The sequence below is a fragment of the Podarcis muralis genome, chromosome 7, assembly GCF_964188315.1.
Source record: "Podarcis muralis chromosome 7, rPodMur119.hap1.1, whole genome shotgun sequence".
Taxonomy (NCBI): domain Eukaryota; kingdom Metazoa; phylum Chordata; class Lepidosauria; order Squamata; family Lacertidae; genus Podarcis; species Podarcis muralis.
In genome coordinates, this window is record NC_135661.1 from 8,326,702 (window position 1) to 8,346,618 (window position 19,917).

Consider the following 19,917-nt stretch of genomic DNA (forward strand, 5'->3'; position numbering starts at 1 on the left):
TTAAAATTGTCTCTACAGGGTTCTTTTAGATGGCGGATGAATGATGCTTTACTGAGAAATGATTTGATTGTAAATAAAGCTCAAAAGACCCTCAAGGACTATTTTGAGTTGAACCTAAATCCTGCCTCTGAAATTTCTCCCCTTGGGGGTTCCTAAGCTCATAGCTCCCTCCTTTGTATGCAGCCAATCATTGACAGTCTCCTTCTATCTGCAAGATGATACCCCTTGGGTTCCAATCCTTGGTCACACTGGAGGTCTTGTGACCCAAGCTTAGGACGTTGGGGTACAGCATCCTTCATCTCTTGGCTAGCTTACCTTTCCTGTGCAGAAGTCAACGCACCGGTCCACAGACATGTTTCTCATGACCCTGCTCACCGGCAAAGCCAAGGAGATGTTATCCGGCCGGCGGAAGCATCCACGGAATATGGCGCTGCCGTCTAACCAGGAGAGGAGAGAAAAGTGGAAGGAAGGAAGCATTTAATGGCTGAACTCCCAAAGTCAAAGGCACAGATGATCCTGCAGGATTCCCAAACTGTGCTGGCAAGCGTCCTTTGAGATTGAGCGTTTGAACAGGATTTCTAGGATTTCTGAGCCTGAGCATCTAGCTCAGCCCAGATCATCATTTCTAGGAAAAGAGGTGCTGGAACTCACCACGAACGCCTCTTTTATTCTCTTTTAATGGCAATGGTGCCTACCTCAGAGGTACTGGAACTGAGTTCTGGCTGGAGAAAAGCCATGGGCATGATCGAGGAAGGCTCTTGGAGGACTTCAAAGTTGTGTTTCTTAATAATAATAATAATAATAATTTATTTATTTATTTATACCCCGCCCATCTGGCTGGGCTTCCCCAGCCACTTTGGGCGGCTTTCAACAAAATATTAAAATTCAGTAATGCATCAAACATTAAAAGCTTCCCTAAACAGGGCTGCCTTCAGATGTCTTCTAAAAGTCTGGTAGTTGTTGTTCTCTTTGACATCTGGGGGGAAGGGCATTCCACAGGGTGGGTGCCACTACCGAGAAGGCCCTCTGCCTGGTTCCCTGTAACCTGGCTTCTCGCAGTGAGGGAACCGGCAGAAGGCTCTCGGCACTGGACCTCAGTGTCCAGGCAGAACAATGGAGGTGGAGGAGGTATACTGGACCGAGGCCTTTTAAGGCTTTAAAGGTCAACACCAACACTTTGAATTGTGCTCGGAAATGTTCTGGGAGTCAATGGAGGTCTTTCAAGACCGGTGTTATGTGGTCAAGCATTGGGCCCCACACCCACAATCACAACATACAAAAAAGACGTTTGAATCCAACCAGGGGATCCTTTGACAAAGCCAACCATTTCCTCCCTGACAGAGTTCCCCACCCACCCACTTGTGGGCCATGGGTGGGCAACCTTTAGCCCTGTGTTTCAGAATACCTCTTGGCACTCCCCGTTTCTTCCAACCCAAACAGGACTATGGTGCCCATGTGCCAGTGTTGGGCAGGGGTGGTCAATGTGCTGTCTTCCAGATGTGTTCCAGAACTACAACTCCCACCCTCCCTGACTAATGGGAGTTGTGGTCCAAAACATCTGGACTGCCTTTCTACAAACCAAGTCACTACTTCATGAGTTAACCAAACCAACTCTATCAAGGCTTCCTGAAATAATATTTGAACAGTCCACTTTGCAGATTTAACCCAAATGACGACTCGAACTGGAATGACAGAGCGGATCCAAAATAGATTAGGCTTCATTCAGATGCTACAAATGCAAGGTGAATATTTGGGTCACTGCACATCTCTAGAGGGAGATGTGAAAAATCCTGTGGGTTACTGTGATGTAGGCAGACACCAAAGGATTGCATCGTAGGTTAATTTCTGGTTTTGTTTTGTTTTTTAAATTACCTAGGATTTATTGATCCACTGATAAGCTTTTCAATTACCATTTTTCTGGTCTTTTAAAATGTACTAATATGTTGAAAATTGACCCCATTCAAAAAAATAAAAATTAAAGCTCACGAATCTAGAATAGGGTGGCGCTGTGGGTTAAACCACAGAGCCTAGGACTTGCCAATCAGAAGGTCGGTGATTCGAATCCCCATGATGGGGTGAGCTCCTGTTGCTCGGTCCCTGCTCCTGCCAACCTAGCAGTTTGAAAGCACGTCAAAGTGCAAGTAGATAAATAGGTACCACTATGATGGAAAGGTAAACGGCGTTTCTGTGCGCTGCTCTAGTTCGCCAGAAGCGGCTTAGTCATGCTGGCCACATGACCCGGAAGCTGTATGCTGGCTCCCTCGGCCAATAAAGCGAGATGAGTGCCACAACCCCAGAGTTGGCCACGACTGGACCTAACGGTCCGGGGGCCCTTTACCTTTTAAAGTTTGGCAAATAGTTTTCTTCAAATGAGAGATCAAAGAAAGTCAGACAGTTTTTGGCACTCTGGCATCTGTTGATTTTTTAAATAGCCAAGAATCTGGTAGAACAGTTCCAACTCCATATAAAATGGTTTGGTCTTTTAAAAGGGGAAATAGGATCAACTGAAGAAGGGTTAGATGAATTAAAGAAAACGAAATGTGGATCTAAATCATTGAGTCATTTTGATTTTGATTTTGATTCTGCTATAGATTTTGGAAAGCAGTTTCGCTGCGTCCTATATATCTTGAGATATCTTCCCCAAACTTAGTATGAGGGTAGATGAGGGTATTCTCTGTTGCTGTTTGGACATTGGCCGACATTTTGAATCAAAATGGTGGACCAAAACATGACTTTGAGGTGATTTCATCCATTTTTTGACATCGGTTTCGCCACCTCTTGAGATATTGTCACCAAACTTAGCACAATAGTTCCTGAGGTGAGATGGCAGGCTTTGTGACCTGTTTGGACAACAGGCACCATTTTGAATCAAGATAGGGATCCAAAACATCCTTTTGGTGTGAACTGCCCACAAGGTTTCAACCACCTCTTGAGACATCAACAAAGTCAGCATGATGGTCCCAGAGGTGAGGATGGGGGTCTATGTTGATGTTTGGATACCAGGCGCTATTTTGACTCAAGATGGCAGACCAGAATGTGGCTTTGACATGACTTTACTCCATTTTTGGTGTGGTGGAACTCACAAACTACACTATCCACTTAAAAACACAATATTTTTTAGTTTCTAAAAAATCCTGGGCAGCTCCAGGCATAGGCGATAGAAGAAGAAAAAGAATGATGTGAAAGAAAAATTAGTATTATCTACTATAACTTTTTGGAAAGCGTTTTGTCCATCTGTTCTCTTTAGGTTTGGCTGCCTCTCAAGCTATCGTTGCCAAACTTAGTACAAAGCTTCCCAAGGTGTGGACGGCAGTCATAATCAATGTTTGGACGCCAGGAGTCATTTGGAAACAAGCTGATGGCTTGAAACATTTCTTTGGCATGGCTTCACCCATTGGGGGGCATAGGTTCAGTCGCCACTGAAAGCATGGAATCGCAGAGTTGGAAGGACCCCCAAAGATAATCTAATTCAGCCCCCTGCAAAGCAGGAATCACAGCTAAAGGATCTTTTACAGGTGACCACCCAACCTCCATTAAAAAAATTCTAACAACTGAGAATCCGCAACATTCCTAGGGGGTCTGTTCCAACTGTTGAACAGCTCCAACACTCAGAAGGTTCTTCCTAATGTTCAGTTGAAATCTTTCTTGTCATTTGATTCCATTTGTTTGGGTTCTCCCCTCCTGAGAAGCAGAAAACAACTTTGCTTCAACTTCCATGTGACAGCTTTTCAGATATTTGAAGATGGCTCTCATATCTCCTCGCAGTCTCCTCTTTCCCAGGCTAAACATGCCCAGCTCCTTCAGCCATTCCTCATAAGGCTTGGTTTCCAGTCCCTTGATCATCTTGGTTGCCCACCTCTGCACACTCTCCAGCTTGTCAATATCCTTCTTAGATTGTGGTGCCCAGAACACCAAGACATCAGATAGTGCCCGACCAAGGCAGAATAGCGATATCATCGTCAGACTTGGCGCAAGCATTCCCAAGCTGGAGGCAATGGACTTTGTCAATATTTGGGGGCCATTTTGAATCAAGATGGCGGACCAAAACGTGAATTTGGCTTGACTTCACCCGTCCTTTGGCATAGGTTTGGCCAACTCTCAATACATCATCACCAAACTCGGTATGGAGGAGGGGTGAAGGTATTTGTTAATTTTTTAAAATTACGTTTAAGAGCACAATTCAAGTACGTTTCAGAGCACAATTCAAAGTGTTGGTGCTGACCTTTAAAGCCCTCAACGGCCTCAGCCCAGTATACCTGGAGGGTCTCCAACCCCATCATTCAGCCTGGACACTGAGGTCCAGCACCGAGGGCCTTCTGGCAGTTCCCTCCCTGCGAGAAGTGATGTTGCAGGGAACTGGGCAGAGGGCCTTCTTGGTAGTGGTGCCTGCCCTGTGGAACACCTGCCCATCAGATGCCAGGAAGATAAAGAATTACACAACTTTTAGAAAACATCTGAAGGCTGCCCTGTTCAGGGAAGTTTTTAATGTCTGACATTTTATTATTTTTTTAATATTTTGCTGGAAGCCGCTCAGAGTGGCTGGGGAAACCCAGCCAGATGGGTGGGGTATAAACAATAAAATTATTATAATCATCATCATTATCATCATCATTATCATCGTTATAAATGGGGGATTTAATTTATATTTATATTTTAAGCAATGTTAATTTTAGTATAGAAAATAAATAAATATAATGAAGAAAAAACCGACTCCCTTCCAATTTATTTGTCCAAGTTCTTTAACAGGCTATAAGCTATGAAGCCAACAGAAACTCTTATTCCTGTCATTTGGAAAATTGCATCTGTCACCAACATCCGGAATATTTCTAAGCAAGCTGCCATAGCTCCTCTTTCGCCGCTTTTATGCCAAACCACAGCTCTCCACTATTGATTTCTCCCTCTTTAGCAATCTTTCTCTCTCGAGGGAATTCTACAGTTCTCACAAACTCTGCACAAATCAAAAGCTAAAATTAATCTCTCATGGCCACTGGCCACCAATCGTTAACAGTCACTAAGGTTAGACCCAATGGGCTCCTCTTTCAATTTTTGAATTTGAAAAGCACTGGGGGTGTGGGTGGGTGTGTGTGTGTTGGGTGTAACACAACAACACTTGTTGTTGGTTACCTGAACCAGGGGGGGGGGGGTCAATAGATAGAAAGACAACTTATTCCTCCAGCATCAACCCTTGTAACTGTACAGTAAGACTGCAACTTATGTATGTCTTATGCTTCCAGGGGTTGCACTTAAAGGCAAAATCATGCAAACTCAGAATGATCCCCAAAACTACCACCACTGTCAGAGATCTTATGAAATTGGGGGTGCAAAATGCAAGGGCTTTTGTTGCAAAACGCTGCAAAGATTCGCTGCTAGATTTGCTGGCTTCATTCTTCTACATTTTTCTGTGTTCCAAAATCTTAATAATTTCCATTGTATTCCATTCAGATATAATAATCCCTTATATGACAGCTACAATATTGTGGTTTTGTTCGTGTTGTTATGTCAGGTAATTTATAAAGTTTCAAATGATGAACTCTGTAATCCTTATTCTTTCCTGCACATGACAAGTTTCTCCCCAGGATGTTTCCCCATCTATATATGGTGTTTTATCCTTCCTTCCTACAACTTTTGATGGTTTCCGCCACGCCTTGGGAGAAGCGGTTATCTCACAGTTTCCAAAAGTCACTGCATCACTTCATCCCGTGATTTGGCTTCCAGTAAACAAGCCGTCTTCGCCATTTCTCCAGCCTAGGAAGAACGGTCTGAATCCAGACTGCAAATAGTTAATCCGAAAGCTTCTATTCCCGCAGCTGGTAGACTCCTTTCTTCCCTGCCACTGATTTATGGCCAATTGTCCTTATCTCAAACACACTCCTTTATGAATAACGGAGGTTTGGGAGGACTTTGCTGCATATTTTCAAAGCATAGCGTTTCCCCCCACTTCCCTCTCAGTTCCTTTCTTTCACGCACGCAGTTCCAGTTTTGTTAAATTCCAAATTTACATTCCAGTTTCTTCCTTTCTCACTTGTACGTGTAGATTGCATTCCAGGGAGGGTTGCCATATCATAAACGTAGAGAAAAACCGCACTGTCTCTCACTGAATGAAATCCCGTCTCAATCCAAACCTTTTAAATCCTTGTAGCTGGGTTCGTTTTCGCAGTTTCTCATCTCTAGCACGCGCCTGTAGTTTACCCCAGTTAAAAAAAACCCTATTAGCAGGATTGACTGTGCTTCCAAGAATAGGATCGGAGGGCTGTGGCAGCCGGAATGCTCCATGCACCCAGTGCCTTTGCCTCACATTCCATGGGGCAGCGAGTGCCAGACCGCCAGGCAAACTGCGGGTGAGAGCCAGGTTCCTCTTTCCACCAAAGGGGAATGCAGGAAATGCCAACCCCCCATCATTTTCTGATTAGCTCTAGCTCTGTCTCTCTCTCTCTCTGCAATGTTGGGAGAGGCGTCCATCCCCTGGTGCACAGGAAGTAGGAAAGGCACTGTGAAAACACCTTTTGGCCTTTACCATCGCAGGCTTGCTATGGACAATTGTGCTTCCTCCTGCAGGTTGCCAGCTTGATCTCACTGCCCCACGGCCCACCAAGGTTCCCCATAATCTCTTCCCTTCGCCTGCCTGCCTGGATTCTCCTCTCTGCTTTTGACATTTAAGCACCAGCTAATGAGCCTCCTGGCCCACCTCCGTAACTACAGAAGACAGGGAGGACAGGGAGGAACGTAATGAATGCAAAATTAGAGGTGAGATGCAGAAAAGCCTTTGAGAGCAGGGAAGAGATCAAAAGCCCATTTCAAACTCATTAAGGCAGCTCAAGCACCTAGGCCTTCCTTTCCCTGCATTGCACTCAATTGGTCGGCTGAGAGTGCTCTGGGATTCTTTCCCTCCCACAAACACCCTCACATTTTCCAGTCCCGACTATCCGAGGCTGTAGATCACCAGTGTTCACAAATGCACCTCAAGCATAGGATTTGAGATCATGGCGCAGCATCCAAAGGACCTCAGCTTTGGTTTTGAAACCCAAGCTTTCTTGTTGTTGTTGTTTAGTCGTTTAGTCGTGTCCGCCTCTTTGTGACCCCATGGACCAGAGCACGTCAGGCACTCCTGTCTTCCACTGCCTCCCGCAGTTTGGTCAAACTCATGCTGGTAGCTTGGAGAACACTGTCCAACCATCTCGTCCTCCGTCGTCCCCTTCTCCTTGTGCCCTCCATCTTTCCCAACACCAGGGTCTTTTCCAGGGAGTCTTCTCTTCTCATGAGGTGGCCAAAGTATTGGAGCCTCAGCTTCAGGATCTGTCCTTCCAGGGAGCACTCAGGGCTGATTTCCTTCAGAATGGAGAGGTTTGATCTTCTTGCAGTCCATGGGACTCTCAAGAGTCTCCTCCAGCACCAGAATTCAAAAGCATCAATTCTTCGGCGATCAGCCTTCTTTATGGTCCAGTTCTCCCTGCCATACATCACTACTGGGAAAACCATAGCTTTTACTATACGGACCTTTGTTGGCAAGGTGCTGTCTCTGCTTTTTAAGATGCTGTCTACGTTTGTCATTGCTTTTCCTTGTGAAAATAAGAAGACAGAGCCAGCTGGATCAGGCCCATCAAGTCCAGAGTCCTGATCCCACACTGGCCAGCCTGGTGCATGTAGGAAACTAGGACCCAGTCACAAGAGTTCTCTTCTTGCCTATGATTTACAGCAACTGTTAATCAGAAGCTTAACTGTCTCCAACCATGGAGGCAGAACATACAGCCATCTCTATGCACTCCTGGGGGAGCGAGTTCCATAGTTTAACTACAGCCTAGTAACGGTAAGGTAAGGGATGCGGGTGGTGCTGTGGTCTAAAACAGTGACCCTCTTGGGCTTGCAAATCAGAAGGTTGGCGGTTTGAATCCCCACGACGGGGTGAGCTCCTGTTGCTCTTCCTCAGCTCCTGCCAACCTAGCAGTTTGAAAGCACACCAGTGCAAGTAGATAAATAGGTACCCCTGTGGCTGGTAAGTAAACAGTGTTTCCGTGCACTCTGGTTTCCATCACGGTGTTCTGTTGTGCCAGAAGCGGTTTAGTCTTGCTGGCCACATGACCTGGAAAGCTGTCTGTGGACAAACATCAGCTCCCTTGGCCTGAAAGTGAGATGAGCGCCGCTACCCCATAGTCGCCTTGACTGGACTTAACCGTCCAGAGGTCCTTTACCTTTTTTTTTTAACAGCCTAGTAAAATTACCAGAGGGTATGTAGCAGCTGCAGCTGTAGTGAGGGTACAGGGTGGAGGGTGTAGTGCAGGGGCCAGCAAACGTACCGTGCCTCGGGTCAGTGTCTCCAGTTCCGACTGCGCGGCTAGCCAGAGGGCAGGGGAGTGCGTGCCCATACGCGTGTGCACACGCTATTTCCCACGCACTTCCGGGTCGGAGGAGCACCGGAAATAGCTTGTGCACATGTACATGGGCCTTCTCCAACCTGGATGTGCACCAGAAATAATGCTTGCGCAAATAACGCACAAGCTATTTCCGGTGCTCCTCTGACCCCAAAGTGGGCAGCCGTGCAGTGTAGCGCCAGTGAGAGCGGGTGGTGGCAGCAAGCAGCGGAGGTTACCGCGGGCCGGATAAACAAGTCCCTCAGGCCTTATCCAGCCCACGGGCCTTAGTTTGGGGACCCCTGGTCTAGTGTTCTGCAAGACACATGCCTACACATCCGTAATAGCCAACAGCATCAGAGTTACTTTCCTTGAGCTATTAGGACACCTTGATCTCAGTGACATGAGCCCCAGGCTCTGCTCCCTTGGGCCGCCCTAGTTCTCGATCCCAAACGAGTCAATACTTACACCTCCTTGCAGATTCTTGGGCCAACTCCAGGCGGTAGATTGAGAGTCGGTTCACCCCACCACAAATGTTGCTCTTTTCTCCCTTACACTCCATGTTGCATTCCGAATCACTGACATTCGCCGCTTGGATCTTGTGGCCACAATAGCATTCGGCCCCAAACTCTAGGCCTGCGAAGAGGTAACCCCTGGAAAGGAGAGGGAGAGAGAGCATTTTGTTTGGAGCTTTTGGTGGTGGTAGCGGCGGCCTGTGTTCAGATTCAGTGGCTGGACTAGGCTACCCGAAAGCTGAACGTTTGTGCAGCTGTCCTTGGTGCTGAACAGCACCTTCCGAAATCTCATGCTGTGCAGCCCACCTAGAAATTGGCCACTTTGCAGGTAAAGGATGTCCCTCCTTTTTATAATATGCTGAGATAAAACAGCTGCTTAGTCTTGAAAGAGAACAAAGTCAGAAGGAAGGAAAGATAAGAAAAGGAGAAAACTAAAGAAAGAGAAAGCGAGAAAAAAGGAAAAGAAAGAAAGAAAAAACAAAACAAAGAAGAAGAAAAATAAAAGGACTTCTGGCTCTCTTTGCTGCCGCTACTTATGATATTCATTCCTTAAGCTCCAACCATTCAATCTGCTATAAGCCACTATTTTTCCAATCTTCAAATACAGATATTACAAGTTCATTTTCTCTTTCACGTGCAAAAAGTCCATAAGAAATGTCCAATCCTTAACAAATGTCACTAATGGTTTCCCTCTAATTAAACACGTTAACATGCCCATCTCAGCCACGTCCAAGAGCTTTATCAGCTGTTCTTTGAACATGGCTAAGCCGTCTTTGTGCAGATAGCAATCAGGCGAGGGGTGCTTCCACCGTAACTGCCTCACCACGGAAAGGCTGCCTGCACACAGAAGTTGGGAAGCCTTCGCCCCAGGCAGCAGGCTCCTGGTAGCTGGGGAGGGTAGCAGATTCAGCCTCTGAGAAGCTTGGCACTCACTGCCTCTTGGACTTCTGGGCTGTCTCCTCCTCCGACACCTGTCCTTCTCAGCCTCCTTTTTCTCCTCTCCCAGTGCACCAGGCCTTCCCTGGCCCGTCCCCAGTCTCCTTGGGCAGCAGCAGGAGGAGGAGCCGGCTGTGGCAGTGCAGGACTTGTGGAAGAGGAGATTGTGCAGGGTGTTATTTTCAGTTTTGCCTCAAGTGGCAAAATGCCCTGGGCCGGCCCTGGCAGGGAGTTGTGTGTCAATGTTGCTTTTTATGGGGGAACACATTCTATGGTCCCTGGAGGTCTTTGCCTCACAAAATTCCTTTCCTTCCTTCTTTTTCTTTCCCACTTTCCCCTCTTTTCCATTCCAAAAATAATGTACGCTTCCGAATGCGGCCCTGCGTCTTCTTAAGTTTCGTGGGACAACCTCAAAATTTCTCTCACACACACCGGGAAGTTCCCCCTGTAATCCGAGGAGGCCCTGACCACTGAAGATTGGGATTCCCGAATTTTGATTCAGATTTGGGGGTCTGAATCTGGTTAAATCAGGTCCGTACTGATCCAAATTGAACCAGGACCCTATCTGAACCAGTAATCCTAATAGGCATAAAAATATTGTTTGTATTTTTAGTGGGCCAGGCCAGGGATGGGGACACTCTTGTTGAGATTAAGCAGCAAGGGAGGGATTTTGGGGCAGGGTGGGTTAGGGCCTGTCCCTAATATCAAGTATATTTAGAAAATTCCATCCACATATTCCCCATCCCTACTACTACTACTACTACTACTACTACTACTACTACTAATTTATTTATACCCCACCCATCTGGCTGGGTTTCCCCAGCCACTCTGGGACGGCTTTCAACAAAGTATTAAAATACAGTAGTCTGTTAAACATTAAAAGCTTCCCTAAACAGGGCTGCCTTCAGATGTCTTCTAAAAGTCTGGTAGTTGTTTTTCTCTGACATCTGGTGGGAGGGCATTCCACAGGGTGGGTGCCACTACCGAGAAGGCCCTCTGCCTGGTTCCCTGTAACTTGGCTTCTCGCAGCGAGGGAACTGCCAGCAGGCCCTTGGCGCTGGACCTCAGTGTCCGGGCAGAACGATGGGGGTGGAGATGCTCCTTCAGGTATACTGGACCGAGGCCATTTAGGGCTTTAAAGGTCAGCACCAACACTTTGAATTGTGCTCGGAAATGTACTGGGAGCCAAAGGAAGGAAGACAACTGGCCAGTTAGAGAGCAGGGCTGTGGGCCATTGCCTGCCTCAGTTTCCTAGAGTGCACCTCCTGCTGTTCCCTAGGCCTCAGAGCCTGCTGTGTTTGGGGAGACAGGGGACCCTCTGGTGATGCGTCCTGCTGCTCTGGTTCCTGTGCACTCACCTCCACTCCCTTGCCATTCTCTAGCATCCTCGAGAGTCCCATTATACCAACTAAAGCTGTGAGGAGGAGACTGACCTGCGCCATGGTCCAGCAACAGATACCAGACAGATACCGGATATCCTATACACCCAGTGTCCTCGCTACAGCCCTGCTGGAAATTGGTCCTCTGAAGATGCTATTTGCATTGCAGGGAAAGCTCCCGTTGTCATGGACACAAGTAGCAGCTGGGGGGGGGGGGCTGTGTTCACTGGGAAAATAACATGGGGGGGGGGGAGGGTTGAAAACCTTCTCCCCCAGCCACACGGCTGTTTCAATCTGGATTCCCCATCTGCAGGTCCTTTCTCAAAATCCTGGGCTGGAGTATTGTTTAGTGGTTCGGGGGGTGCTGTTAATTTTTGGTATCTTTATTTTGAATCCTACAATTTATGTCAAAATTGTTCAAATTGGTTGTGTACTTTTAAAATGTTTTGTTTATGACTACAGTGGTATCTCGGTTACATACGCTTCAGGTTACATACGCTTCAGTTTACACACTCCGCTAACCTAGAAATAGTGCTTCAGGTTAAGAACTTTGCTTCAGAAATCGGACTCCGGTGACGTGGCGGCGACAGGAGGCCCCATTAGCTAAAGTGGTGCTTCAGGTTAAGAACAGTTTCAGGTTAAGAACGGACCTCCGGAACGAATTAAGTACTTAACCCAAGGTACAACTGTATTTTTGTTATGTTTGTAGTTATGTATTTCTTTTTACTTGTTGTAAGATGCTTTTAACTGTGGAAAGGTGGCAGAGAAATAAAATGATGGGTGGACGTTCACAACTGAGTCATTCTCAATTCCCCTACTGAGCCCTACTAAGGCACTCTTTGAGACCCTCAAAGACCTGACTGTGAAACAGTTTAGCACAATACAAAATGATGAACCAGGACCACCCGCCATCTCTCAGCCTGGCCTACATCACTGGGTTGTTGTGAGGATCAAAATGGGAGTGTGGTGGGGAGAAGAAAACCATGCACGATAGCCCTAAAATCTCTGGAGGAAGGCAAAGAAAAATAATCCACGATAATTAATTCATATTTGAAATGGAATTGTCTTGGGCCAAATGTCCATTGGGCCAATTTCCTGTTGCAGTTCTTGCTGCACAGATGTCGTCTGTGCGAAGAAGCAATTTGGGTTGCTTCTTGGCGCTCGGCACCGAATGATTTACTCAAAGCAAGCAGGAGGAAGCATCACTTTTCAAGAGAAAAAAAATCTCCACGTGCCTTATAGATCATAGAGTGGGACACGGACACATTACTTAAAGGCTAGGCAGGTTGGGGAAGCCAGTATGATGTGTGTTCTGCAATTGAAGCGATAAGTAAAAGAGACCCAGCAGGTGCTAGCGATGTGGCGAGATCCTGGTCCAGAAAAACAAGGCATGGAAAGGCTCCAGAGAGGTTTTCTTTGAACCCAGAATCCCACATCTGAGAAGTTAGCTACATCCTCACTCACGTTGCTCCACACCAGGGAAGCAGGTCCTTTGCCACTCCTGGGGTCATTGGACTCCAGCTTCCCTCATCCCTCGCCATTTGCCAATCAATCTTTGCCCTTTGCTTCTGCAAAATGAGATTTTAGGGAAAGCGGACCCTAACCATGTTTCTGCCACAGGCTAAACTCTCTCTTGGTACCCCAAGCTGCTGTGAAAGGTCCACAGAGACCACGTTCCCATCATACATTTAAAGCACTATAGACTTGGGATAGCTCAGCTGGTAAAGCACGGGATTCTTAATCTCACCGTTGTGGGTTCAAGCCCCACGTTGGGCAAAAGATTTCTGCATTGCATGGGGTTGGACTAGATGACCCACGTGGTCCCTTCCAACTCTACATTTCTATGATTCTGTGAATACCAGTCATGGCTTCCCCCAGAGAAGCCCGGGAGCTGTCATTTGCTAAAGATGCTGATATTTGTTAAGAGACCGCTGTTCCCCTCCCAGAACTACAATTTCAAGAGTTCCCTGTGGAGAGGAATTGGTTGTTAAACCATTCCGGGAATTACAGCTCTCTGAGGGGAACAGGGGTCTGCTAAAAACTCTCAGCTCCCAGGGTTCTCTGGAGGATGTCGTGGCTGTTTAAAGTAGCATCATGGTGTAAATATGGCCTCTTTTGATCCTTATCTCCCAACTGAGCCTTGCCTGCGACCTTTGCTCCTTCGGTTGTTAGAAGACCCCTCTTCCCCTCCCAGAGCCACAATTCCCAGAGTTCCCTGGGGAGGGAGACGGACTTGCTAAAGTGCCCCAGGAATCATAGCTCTGCAAGAACTCAACAAAAACCACAGCTCCCAGAATTCTCTGGGGGAAGAAGCCATGACTAAAAATGGTTCCCTACTCTTTTTCCACAGCTACTGCAGGTTCCTCTCGCCAGAGTTTCTAGGCTCCCCGTCTTGTCGAGAGAAAGCCATTCCACTGCAAATGAGGCCTTGCTTTTTTCCCCCCAGTGAGGGAGAAAAAAATCAATCTTTCGAAATTATTGGGAGGCGGTGAGGGAGGAAGAAAAACAACCACGGGGAAAGAGTCGAGCCTCCAGAACGGACAGGAGAGAAATACATTTGATGCCTTGGAATTAATGAAGTCCCAGCTCTCTCGCGCCACCCTACCGTTCGGCGCAGTTGTCTTGGCAACGGAACAATGTCATTTTTTTGTAGTCAAAGAAGGACACTCCGCGCAGGGCTCTCCGGTGGGTGTTGTCGACGTAACAGCCGATGTATTTTGCTGTGAAAGGGAGACAGGTGTTAAAAGGAGCTGTTCTTAATTTTAATTTAATTCCCCACTACTGGTGTCACCGGCCCTTGTTGAGGGACACCACAAACAAACAAAATCATTCTTTATGCTTCACATTTTTTTATTCGGGGAAATCAGGGCAGTGTCCCTCCTCATGCACGTCAGAAGAACATGCTGGATCAGGCCAATCCTGTTCTCACAGCGGCCAACCAGGTGCCCCAAAGCCAAACCAGCAAGAGCGCAAGAGCATTGGCTCCCAGTACATTTCCGAGCACAGTTCAAGTGTTGGGCCTTTAAAGCCCTAAACTGCCTCAGTCCTGTATACCTGAAGGAGCGTCTCCACCCCCATCGTTCAGCCCGGACACTGAGGTCCAGCGACAAGGGCCTTCTGGCGGTTCCCTCATTGCGAGAAGTTAGGTTACAGGGAACCGGACAGAGGGCCTTCTCGGTAGTGGCGCCCTCCCTGTGGAACACCCTCCCTTCAGATGTGAAGGAAATAAGCAGCTATCTTTAAAAGACATCTGAAGGCAGCCCTGTTTAGGGAAGTTTTTAATATTTAACGCTGTATTGTTTTTAACACTTGATTGGGAGCCGCCCAGAGTGGCTGGGGAAACTCAGCCCGATGGGCGGGGTATAAATAATAAATTATTATTATTATTATTATTATTATTATTATTATTATTATTATTATTATTATTATTAGACTCATCTCCTCTCCCAGGGTTTCAGCTGTGGAAGCAGAGCCAAGGCTTGGTAATGGACTGGACAAGAGCCGTTTGACACATGTCGTACAGGCACTAAGTCCCTTTTCGCAGCCATTTTTTGCCGCCGCCTCGATCTTCCACTTTTGCTAAGCCCCCTCAGAGCATTAAAAGACAGAGTTTAGCGTTCAGCCACGATGACCTGAGTTGCTGCATCCGTTCCGCTTAGCGACACACGACACTAAGAGCAGAGGCAGCGCTGCCTCCTCAATAGGAACTCTCTCGTTCACTACTGAGAAAGTCACGGGGGAGGCTGCTCTTAAAGGGATTGTGAGGAGAGCATGGTCCTTAGCACAACCGCCCCAGCGCCTGGGGAGAGATCAGGCATTTAGCAATGCTGCCGTGTCCCAGATTTCTGTATTTCCTTTTTCAGAAATGAGCCTTGAACAACTTTCAGGGAAGAAATTATCCATTGTTGTGTACAACTTGCCCACCAGCAGACATCGGTCACGATACGATGCCTTACTGCCTTTTGGCAAGGAGGAACCAGCACGGGATTCTTTTGAACTAACAGCACAACGAAATCACAACGAAACAGCATCTCTGAGCAGATCTATAGGTTTACAGCATGGAATCAGATCCGTATAATTGTAGAGTTGGAAGCAACACCAAACATAATCTACAGTCGTACCTCGGAAGCTGAATGCCTTGCGAGCCAAACGTTTTGGCTCCCGAACGACGCAAACCCAGAAGTGAGTGTTGCGGTTAGCAAACATTCTTTGGAACCCGAACGTCCAGTGCAGGTTCCGCAGTTTCTGATTGGCTACAGGAGCTTCCTGCAGCCAATCGGAAGCCACAAACTTGGTTTCTGAATGTTTTGGAAGTCGAGCGGACTTCTGGAACAGATTCCATTCGACTTCCAAAGTACCACTGTATTCCAACCCCCTACAATGCAGGAATCTCAACTAAAGCATCCATGACAGATGGCCATCCAGCCTCTGCTTATAAACCTCCAGTGAAGGAGAGTCCACCACCTTCCAGGTGAGTCGGAAAAGCCTTAAGGTCCATAAATAGCCACACCCTAGAGGTCCCGGGCCCTAAGGAAGTTAGATTAGCCTCAACCAGAGCCAGGGCCTTTTCAACTCTGGCTCCAGCCTGGTGGAACGCTCTGTCTCATGAGACCAAGGCCCTGCAGGATCTGATCTCTTTCCGCAGGGCCTGTAAGTTGTTCCGCCTGACCTTCGGCTTGGAATCAATTTGATTCCCTCCCCCTCTTTCTTTTTCCTTTCTCCTCCTGTGATGAGGCTGCATTTTAATGTTTTAATGTTGTATTTTAATCTTGTTTTTTAAGTTGTATTTCAATCAACTTGTTTTTATTATGGGTTGTTAGCCGCCCTGAGCCCGGCCTTGGCTGGGGAGGGAGGGGTATAAATAAAATTTATCATCATCATCATTGTTATGTACTGAAGTTCTCACCCTGGGCCAGCAGGGGGATACTGTAGATAGCTATGCAAATAAGGGATCGAAAGTGACGTTCAGTGATTGGATAGTTTTAGAAAATTGTTACAGTTACGTTGTACTGGAGTTCTATATAAGCAGGCTGGCTGAACCCTTCAGTTCAGTTCTGTTCTGGCCTCTGAATAAACAAGAGCTGTTTGAAGAATCGCTGTGTCGTCTGATATGTTCACCCACAACTGAACAATCATCATAACCATCTCTGGCCAGAAACACGATACACATTTTCTGTGCTATCTGTAAAGTAGCCTAAAGCGAAAAGGCAGGACCAGGGTAGAAACTGGTGGGTTTCAAGTTTCCTATCGAGACAACCAGGCAGAAGTCAGCTTTGCCACCTGAGTCAGCATGATCCTGGCTGGTTGGCAGAGAAGACAGCCTGCCTACCGTTCCCTGGGGGTGGCTCACTCTATAGTCCAGCGCAGTTGGTGGCAATGAGGAGGCTTGCAGCTATGGCTGGAATTTCTTGTCCCTGAAACAGCAGCTCAAGCCAAGCTTCGTTTTCCCATCTTCAGTTCCTCCAACCCTCCCAACCACCCCCTTGGATGCAATAAAGAATGCAGCGGGGGCCTGTTGGGCAGAAACTTCGGCAGTGCGCATCGCTCAGGCTGTTTGTTCAGCGAAGCGTAGCTACTGCCATTTCTTACGCCTATTAAGGGGGGGGGTGAGAAGGAGGGGAGGACATTCCTCTCCAAGTGCCAGGTGGGCAGTCAGCTGTTCTGTAATCTGTTAAAGCCATGCCTATTAATATGGCCTGACAAGGAACCTGAAGTCTTACTGATTAGGACAGAAATTGCCAGAGGCAGGAAGCTGTGAAAATATCACCTGCTGAGCCAGCTTCGGAATCACAGAAATGTAGAACTGGAAGGGACCCGCAAAGCAGAGGCGGGTTTAGGGGAGCGTTGTCGGTTCGCCCGCACCGGGCGCCGAGCCGAGAGGGCACTGCAACAATGACTTAGAACAGGCTGCCTCAAACTCGGCCCTCCAGATGTTTTGAGACTACAGTTCCCATCATCCCTGACCACTGGCCCTGCTAGCTAGGGATCATGGGAGTTGTAGGTCAAAACATCTGGAGGGCTATGTTCTCCAGCTATGTTCACACAGCAGTTTATTCCATTTTCATGACTTTTCTCTGACTGTCAAGCTCTGCTTTCTATTTGAGCTTTCACACGATGTAAAAGCCACTTGTGGAATATAGCGCAGTGTCATGCTCGTTTCTGTGATTTCCTTCCGGGGGGTTGGGGTGGGGAATCTGTTTGCAAATAATATGGAAACGAGTGCTAAACTTGTGCTATGTTCAAGAAGAAGCATTTACGTTGTGCGAAAGCTCAGATATAATGTGGGAAATTAACACATTGTGCAAATGGAATTCACTGCCATGTAAATGTAATCCTGATTTCCTCATTAAGCAACTACTCTATTCCGAACTTAAAAATGGAAAGCGTAATGCTGGTGGTCAACAAAAGAGGTTTAAAGACTGTCTCAAGGGAAATCTAAAAAAAATGTAGTATAAACACGGACAACTGGGAAACACTGGTCTGCGAGCGCTCCAGTTGGAGAACAGCCTTTACCAAAGGTGTCATGAGCTTTGAAGACACTTGAACTCAGGACGCAAAGGAGAAACGTGCTAAGAGGAAGGCATGCTTGGCAAACCCTCACCGTGATCAACTTCCGCCCGGAAACCTATGTCCCCACTGTGGAAGGATGTGTGGATCCAAAATTGGCCTCTACAATCACTTACGGACTCACTGTTAAAACCGTGTTTATGGAAGACAATCTTACTCGGCTATGAGGGATCGCGAAAGAAGAAGAAGAAAGAAGAAGATGTCCATTCACATGAATCGAAATTCACTACAGGAAAACTAATGGAATACAATTAGTGCTTAGTGTCCATTTCCATGTTATTGGGATCCAGGAAAGGAAACTATGTTTGCAGCCCCCTTAGCCTGGAAAACCAGGGGAATAAAGCGATGGCTCCATGATGACTGCAGATGGTGACAGCAGCCACGAAATTAAAAGACGCCTGCTTCTTGGGAGAAAAGCAATGACAAACCTAGACAGCATCTTAAAAAGCAGAGACATCACCTTGCCAACAAAGGTCCGTATAGTTAAAGCTATGGTTTTCCCAGTAGTGATGTATGGAAGTGAGAGCTGGACCATAAAGAAGGCTGATTGCCGAAGAATTGATGCTTTTGAATTATGGTCTGGAGAAGACTCTTGAGAGTCCCATGGACTGCAAGAAGCTCAAACCTCTCCATTCTGAAGGAAATCAGCCCTGAGTGCTCACTGGAAGGACAGATCCTGAAGCTGAGGCTCCAAGACTTTGGCCACCTCATGAGAAGAGAAGACTCCCTGGAAAAGACCCTGATGTTGGGAAAGATGGAGGGCACAAGGAGAAGGGGACGACAGAAGACGAGATGGTTGGACAGTGTTCTCGAAGCTACAAACATGAGTTTGACTAAACTGTGGGAGGCAGTGGAAAACAGGAGTGCCTGGCGTACTCTGGTCCAGGGGGTCACGAAGAGTTGGACATGACTAAACGACTAAACAAGAACAAACAGCACAGGGTACTTTCCTGCTGTTTTCATGGGCGAAATCACAGGAAGGGCAGAAGCAGGCATGTGTGGAAAGTGCAGTCGAGTAGCAGCAAAGCCCAGTGACATTTGTTGTTGTGCCTAGTGGGAGTGAATGACAATTCACGCAACATGCCAGTAGACAGATCAACAAGCCACAGTTCCACAACACAGCAGGTCCTGCAGTGTGAAAGAAATGTTAGAAAATGGGACAGAAATTCAAGCAGTGTGAACTCCATATATGCCCAGTGGCGTAGCGTGGGGGGTGCAGGGGGGGCCGGCCGCACCGGGCCCAACATCTGGGGTTAGGGCAAATGCACAGGTTAGGGGGCGCAAATCCACGGGTTAGGGGGTGCAAATCCATGGGTTAGGGGGCGCAAATTACTTGCCTTGCCCCGGGTGCTGACAACCCACGCTACGCCACTGTATATGCCCACTCGACTGTGTCGATTGGCAGAACTGGCACAGTTCCAGGTGCCACACAATGCCTGTTCTGCAGCTGAAAGAAATCAATATTTCAGTGTGGCAGCACTTGCACACTGTGGAACTCCCTACCTTTGGACATCAGGCAGGTGCCTTCACCCTTTTTGGCACCTGCTAGAAGAGAAGAAGAAGAGTTTGGATTTGATATCCCGCCTTTCACTCCCTTTAAGGAGTCTCAAAGCGGCTAACATTCTCCTTTCCCTTCCTCCCCCACAACAAACACTCTGTGAGGTGAGTGGGGCTGAGAGACTTCAGAGAAGTGTGACTGGCCCAAGGTCACCCAGCAGCTGCATCTGGAGGAGCGGAGACGCGAACCTGGTTACCCAGATTACGAGACTACCGCTCTTAACCACTGCACCACACTGGCTCAAACACTTTTGTTTGGACAAGCCCACCCATAGTTTAGCTTTATTTAGCCTACCATTATTTTAACTTTTCAAAAGTTTCAAATCATTGTTGTTCGTTTTTATTAGCAATAATTTTATTGCCCCCCCTTTCTCTTAAACCCCTTTGAGATTTTTTAAAACAACCGAGCAGCATATAAATAAATGCTGTACTAAATATATAACAATGAGGAAAGCTAGCACAATATTCCCCACGCCCCCTTCTGCCTCCCATCTCTTTGCTGGACTCCAGTCATGTCACACCAGCACACAGCAAGGGACCCAAATTGAGCGTGGCTCTCAGAAGACCCTGCCCAGCAACTGTCCAGGATGAGGCCCTTTATCTGGACCTCCAAGAGGA

At 47.3% G+C, this 19,917-nt stretch overlaps 1 protein-coding gene across 1 annotated transcript in view; it reads right to left on the minus strand.

Annotated features, from left to right (window-relative positions):
- WSCD2 (WSC domain containing 2) overlaps positions 1–19,917 on the minus strand; it is an 85,745-nt gene that overhangs the window by 25,107 nt on the left and 40,721 nt on the right. The window contains exons 3-5 of the mRNA XM_028741345.2: positions 13,781–13,895; positions 8,814–8,998; positions 316–437 (exon numbers count right to left, since the gene is read on the minus strand). Coding sequence (XP_028597178.2) covers positions 316–437; positions 8,814–8,998; positions 13,781–13,895 — 422 coding nt within the window. The remainder of the gene's footprint in view (positions 1–315; positions 438–8,813; positions 8,999–13,780; positions 13,896–19,917) is intronic.